The sequence below is a fragment of the Trachemys scripta genome, chromosome 22 (assembly GCF_013100865.1).
Source record: "Trachemys scripta elegans isolate TJP31775 chromosome 22, CAS_Tse_1.0, whole genome shotgun sequence".
Lineage (NCBI taxonomy): Eukaryota > Metazoa > Chordata > Testudines > Emydidae > Trachemys > Trachemys scripta.
Window position 1 is genome coordinate 5,652,879 of NC_048319.1, and position 6,000 is coordinate 5,658,878.

The following is a 6,000-nucleotide window of genomic DNA, read 5'->3' on the forward strand; positions in this document are numbered from 1 at the left end:
GCTGTAACCAGGAGTATGAACTCAGGTTTCCCCAGGAAAGAGAAAGAGGAACTGATCTTTAAAACGATTTAGTGTAGTAACTGCAAGGGAATTCTGGCTCCATTGAAGTAAGTAGCGAAATTCCCATTGACTTCAATGAGCCCAGAATTTTACCCTTTTTCTTAAAAGCGCTAAAGATATTAAAGCAATTAATTTAAAAGTTTGATGTCTTGTGTATCCTGTTATAATTTGGGATTTTAACATTTTTTGGTAACTAAAAATGGACAGACTTTTTTATTTGTAAAATAAATTCACTTCTTGCCGTTCATGCCATGTGTCAGCATAGAGCACATTTTTACATGAGACAATGTCATAAGATTCCTCATAAAAATATGCTCTTTGATGAATACCTAAAATGTGGCATGTGATTATAGTAGCTTTTAAGACAGTTACTGCCTTGTTCAAGAAGAAAATGGATGATGTACAGTGTATGTATAAACTGTTAAACAAACTGTCCTTCTTGCCAAATATTGGGAACCATTAATAAATGGATCTGCTTCATTTTAGAAGTGAACCAGAACACAATTGTGATTTTAGCATAGGTGTGGCTAATGGATTTTTAGTGCCAGTTACACACATACTGATTTAATTTAGTGATTAAAAACATCAAAGCAGTAGCAAAGGGCCAAGTTTTTAAAGAGGATTCAGTAGAGCGAATAAATTTGCATCTGATTTTTTTGTTGCTTGCAAACGGTGCTTCACATAAAATATCAGGCAGCTGGATGTCTACCTGATCTTTATGCAAATGATTTTTATGCATGCAAAAATGCAGGTGCAAATATAGAGCCATCTTTTGAATGTTCAGGCAAACAGTCCCAAAAGTCGGGATTGTAGGTTTAATTTTCCACAATTGTTTGGTGCGATGACTCCGTCTACCTGACTGATGGCCATCAAGAGCAATATGAAAATTCAGGGTGGTGCTTAATAAATGTATATGTAGATTTTGTGGCAGATCCAGAGCCCCTTAGGATTTCATGGTTGCCAGTAAACTGCACATTGTGACTGTTGAGATGTCACAGTGACAGCAAGCCATGATAGAACATGGATAGTTCTTGAGTTACAGATCCCCAGCCACTTGAGCTAAAAGAAACATAGTCTTTAGCTCTACCATTATTAGGGCTTATGACATGCCTGAATGATTCTCAGTTCATCCACTTGGCGGTAGATGTCCATATTGCTAAATTAGCTAGTACATTAAAGAGAGAAAAAAGCTGCTGTAAGATTCTGTGATGCAGAAGATTGGATAGAATTCTCCCTTGACTGAACAAAGTACTGGAATAGTGTTTTAAGGCTTGTCTACTCTTGAGAGTGAATTTGGATTAAGGTAGGGTGTTTGTTTAGACAAGCCCTTACAAAACTAAAAATCTGCAGCATGACTACACTTGGTGAATATATTGTTAGAGTATTTTTGAAATTGACTTGATAGTGTATCTCATCAACAGCCGCTGTAAATTCACCTGGGGACATTTATGCAAGAATTGTTTTTGCTGAACAATGAATCATAAGCCATTTTATCTTAATTTCAGCCTTAGCTTGCAGTCTCAGTGTTCATTGATTTACAATCCATTTATTTCTTCAAGTAGACCATGCAATAGTTTTCGTAAAAAAGGAGCAGCAATATTTAGGTTTCTAGATCCATACTCTCTGTGCAGAAACAATAGTAATGAAACCAAAAATCATGTACCAAATGACTCACTACCAACAAGAGACATTCACAGCCATCAGCTTCAGAACCCCACTCAGCACCCACCTCTTCACACCTGGAAAAAACCCACAGGAGAGCACATGGACCTTTGCAGCATACCCTGAAGCAATCATACGTGGGCTGTGGGAAGTGAAGTCATAGGAGGAGAGAGAAAGGTAGGTGGGAGCACAAACCATTTAAGGCCGCCCAGGTTTGAAAACCCACCTTAAACTTCATCTGAAAACCACTGTGTAGCCAGTGTAATCAATGGGGCTGAGCGGTGTAGCGTGCTACATATAGAAATGCCACTCAGTAGAGGTTGGCAGCTACATTCTGCACTAGCTGCTGTTCCCAAATGGTCTTAAACAAGGTGTCCTCCTCAGAGCACATTACCAGTAATCCAGCTTGAAGGTTAGGTAGGAAAGATGAGGGTGACTGTGGTGAGGTCTGTATCTGAAAGAAAAGGTCTCCTTGCCAAGTGCTACCTAAAGATCCAACAGCAACAGCGTTCCAATAAGCCCCCTAGGATGTATGCCTGTGTAGCTAATGGCAGGGATACCCACTCCCATGAGTGCCGATAAAATCTCCACCATTTCTTGAGATTGCTTTCCCTCGCCTTACTCTTCAAGCCATTTACATCCCACCTTGAGGGGTTAGGCAATGCATAGACCTTGGGATGGCCCTCTGCCTACGGACGAATTTCACCCTAAGTGATTCTCTTCTTAGGCTACATGGAACTATAGAGATGTGACAACCTCATAACAATCTGAGAAGAACCCCTCTGGAATCCTGGCAATCCTTTTTAAGAGATATTTTTACTTGTTCCGTTTTAAACAGGTGGGCTTTTCCTGATTCTCAGCCCCTAGAGCTAACTTTCAGCTGACATTTATGTTTCAGGTCTAGAGCTCCTTTTTAATAAAGAAGCGTCTGTGCTGGAGACCACTTCGAAGTGTATTCTGCTTAACGGCTTGTGCAGCACATCCAACATGTAAAATAAGTGCAGCTTAATATTGGGCCAAATCCTGAGATCTGCACACAGGCCAGGTTCCATTGATTTTCCGGGGACTGCCTGAGCATAACAGAACACAATTTGACTCGCTGCTGTGCCTTATTTAACTATAAACGTATACACATGACAATAGTTGCAAATTGAGGAATTTTTATACAGACTATCCCTTTTTGGATTGCTCCAGTTTCAGAGTCCACATTTCAGGTCCAATCATGCAATCCTTAGTGATGTGACTAGTTCCATAAGGAAGAGCTGCAGATTGTGGCCTTAGGCCTCAATTTTTAGATCATACAGGGTGAAATTCACCCCCTTCCCAACACACAAATTCAAGTTCCACCTTAAGCCCTATTTTGAGGTCTTAAGTGTGGCATATAACTTAAGATGTCTCACTTATAGGGATGAATTTCATAATTTCAGTGAGTGGTATAAAATTTCATTAAGGCCTAAGCCTGCTCCCCTTGAATGATGAGTTTTTAAATATTTGATATGTTAGCACCTAGGAATGCCAATCAAGGATCAGGACCCTACTGTAAAATTAAAATTTAAATTAAATTAATGGAGATATCCTATCTCCTAGAACTGGAAGGGACCTTGAAAGGTCATCGAGTCCAGCCCCCTGCCTTCACTAGCAGGACCAAGTACTAATTTTGCCCTAGATCCCTAAGTGGCCCCCTCAAGGATTGAACTCACAACCCTGGGTTTAGCAGGCCAATGCTCAAACCACTAGGCACTGCACAGAAAAATAACAAAGATGACAGTTCCCTACACCAGAGAACTTACAGTTGAGGTGTCAGACAGGATGCAACAGGTGAACAAAACAGTGGGATGGGTGGGAGGATGCGATCACACAAAACTTAAACGGAGCAGGATCATAATAGTCCCAGAATGTTTGAATGCTTTAATAAGGAAGATGAACATGGCTCTGCATCGCCTTACATGCCTTTGATAGCCTCTGTAGTTCTTTCTGTCCACAGAGTTGTCTCTTATCTTTTAGAGACATTGAAGAAGTCGGAGAGTAAGAGAATTCGTAATATTGGTGATATAAAAATGTTCAGAGACTGGTTGGCGTCACATTATCCTTCTGAAACGCGTGAGATCTTCACACTGCCACCTGCAGACCTTGATAATTACCTCGCCTCCTTCTATACTAGGGTCAGGAAACAGAATGGCACAGAGTTTTCCGCCAACTCTTTATTCTTCTTTCAGAGCAGTATAGACAGATACCTCAAGGAACACAAATACGAGTATAATGTGATTAAAGGGCCTGAGTTCACAGCATCTCAGGAAGCTTTAAAAGTAAAATGCCAGAATCTAGCACGGAAGGAGAGGGAGAGAGATTGGAATATTTTGGAAAACCTGACAGATAAAGATGTAGAGGATCTTCGTAAAAAGGGCATACTGAGTCGAATGCATCCCGAAGGATTTCTGCACCTAATGCTTGTAAACATCATCCGAGGCTTTGGGACAAACACACACAGTCAGACCCCAAATCTGTGGTGGGGGCAGATTGTGTTAAAAAAGAACGAGGAGGGATTAGAGTACTTGGAGTGGAAAGATGATCGGAAATCACAGGCAAGCACAGAAGAGTCAGTTCTATGTATTTATGCCAAACCTGATAATCCAGGCAACTGTCCAGTCAGGGACTATAAGGAGTATGCTAAGAGAAGGCCATTGGATATGCATCATGACCGCGATCCATTTTACTTATCTCCTAAACCTTTGTGCTGCATATGGGACCAAATATGGTACTGTAGAAAATCACTGACAAAAACCAAAATGGAGAAAATGATGAAAGTCATTGTCCAGCAAGTTAAAGGATCTGAAAAAAAGTCCATGAAATAAGAGTTACCAGTTTGATTTCTGCTGTGCCTATTTTGGTATAAGTATGTTTTAAATCCGTTTTGGAGTTGTTTAAAATGACAGTAGTTAGTATAGGTAGCGAGGGAACCCCTCTTCTCAGCAGATTGCCCAAAGTACTTACAAAGTTTTGTTGTTAAATTGACCACCACCTTCATTTTCAACATGAAGGACTTCCATCAATAAAAAGACCAAGCATATAATTAATTCTTACATTCTATTTACTGAATTAAATCTGAATCCTGGATTTAAAACATTGTTAATGTTCTACTGAATTAACTCAGTAATGTTAATGTTGAAAGAACCTGTGTTTGAATATCCTGGCTGAGAATTACAGGTATGTTCAGTTGGGATAGGGCGGGGAGAAATTGATCCTGTTGTAAACCAAGCTTGTGGTCTAATGTGTAATTTATCTGTCTCTCTTTACAATAAAAAGATAAACAGGTGGAATTGGCTTTGGGAATGAAGAAGAATGATGAAAGATCACCAGTAGTTGCCAGCTAATAATCTATAGCTAATCAGAATGTTTTATACATAAGTGTTTAGATCAATTCTTATTTTTCTAAATGAGGAAGAAATTCTTACATTTAAGAAGTTCTGAATGTGTTTTAGTAAGTTACCAACCTCCCAAATGCAGTTAATAGCACTGAAAAGTTTTATAGCAGCTATTTTCCTCTGTGTGATAACCATAGTCTGTAGAGGATTAGAGTCAGTAGTCAAATTCTGTAATTCAGTTCAAAAGTTGTTTAACAGATGTATTTTCTTAATGTCCAGTCATAATTGTTGGCATTTCATAATAAACAAAATTTTACTTCATTACTGTCAGTCTGTTCCAAGAAGGTGAAACTAGTAACCCAGAACTGGTATCGCTTCATTTCTGTCATTCAAATCACTATGTTTAATAGTAATCAGATATTGACTTTTCTTCAAGTGACTAACAATATTTGTACTCTGGAGCTGATCCTGCCAAGGAATCTAGCTATATGAAGTCCATCTGACTGCAGTGGGATTCCACACAGGCATGAGGATCCGTGTGGGTGGATCCCATTGTAGGATCCAGTCCTGTACATAGCAGCTTTTAATCCATAGATCTCAAAGGAGTTTACAAAGCTGAGTAAGAATTTTTCTTCCCTTTCTACAGGGGTTGAAAGAGAGGACTGAACTAACTTGCCCAAAGGTATATAAAACTAATCAGTGGCAGACCTTGGGGCATATCCCATATTTCCTAACTTTCCTATGCTGTAGAGCTTCGCCTGCAGTATCGATGGGAGAGTCATTATGGCAGAATCTCTACCTCTTTCGTTTTGGAAAAAAAAAAAAAAAATTGGAGCATTTTTAGTATCTCATCAACATAAGTTAATATATATAGATTCTATATAAGTGGCAGCGTAACCAGGGACCTTTACCAAAT

General features: G+C 39.4%; 1 protein-coding gene across 1 annotated transcript in view; it reads left to right on the top strand.

The window, feature by feature from the left end:
• The window catches only part of LOC117869049 (uncharacterized protein KIAA1958-like), a 37,583-nt gene extending 32,197 nt beyond the window's left edge, over positions 1–5,386 (top strand). The window contains exon 7 of the mRNA XM_034755536.1: positions 3,727–5,386. Within this exon, the coding sequence (XP_034611427.1) occupies positions 3,727–4,574 (848 nt within the window). The 3' untranslated portion in view covers positions 4,575–5,386. The remainder of the gene's footprint in view (positions 1–3,726) is intronic.
• The last annotated feature ends 614 nt before the right edge of the window (positions 5,387–6,000 follow it).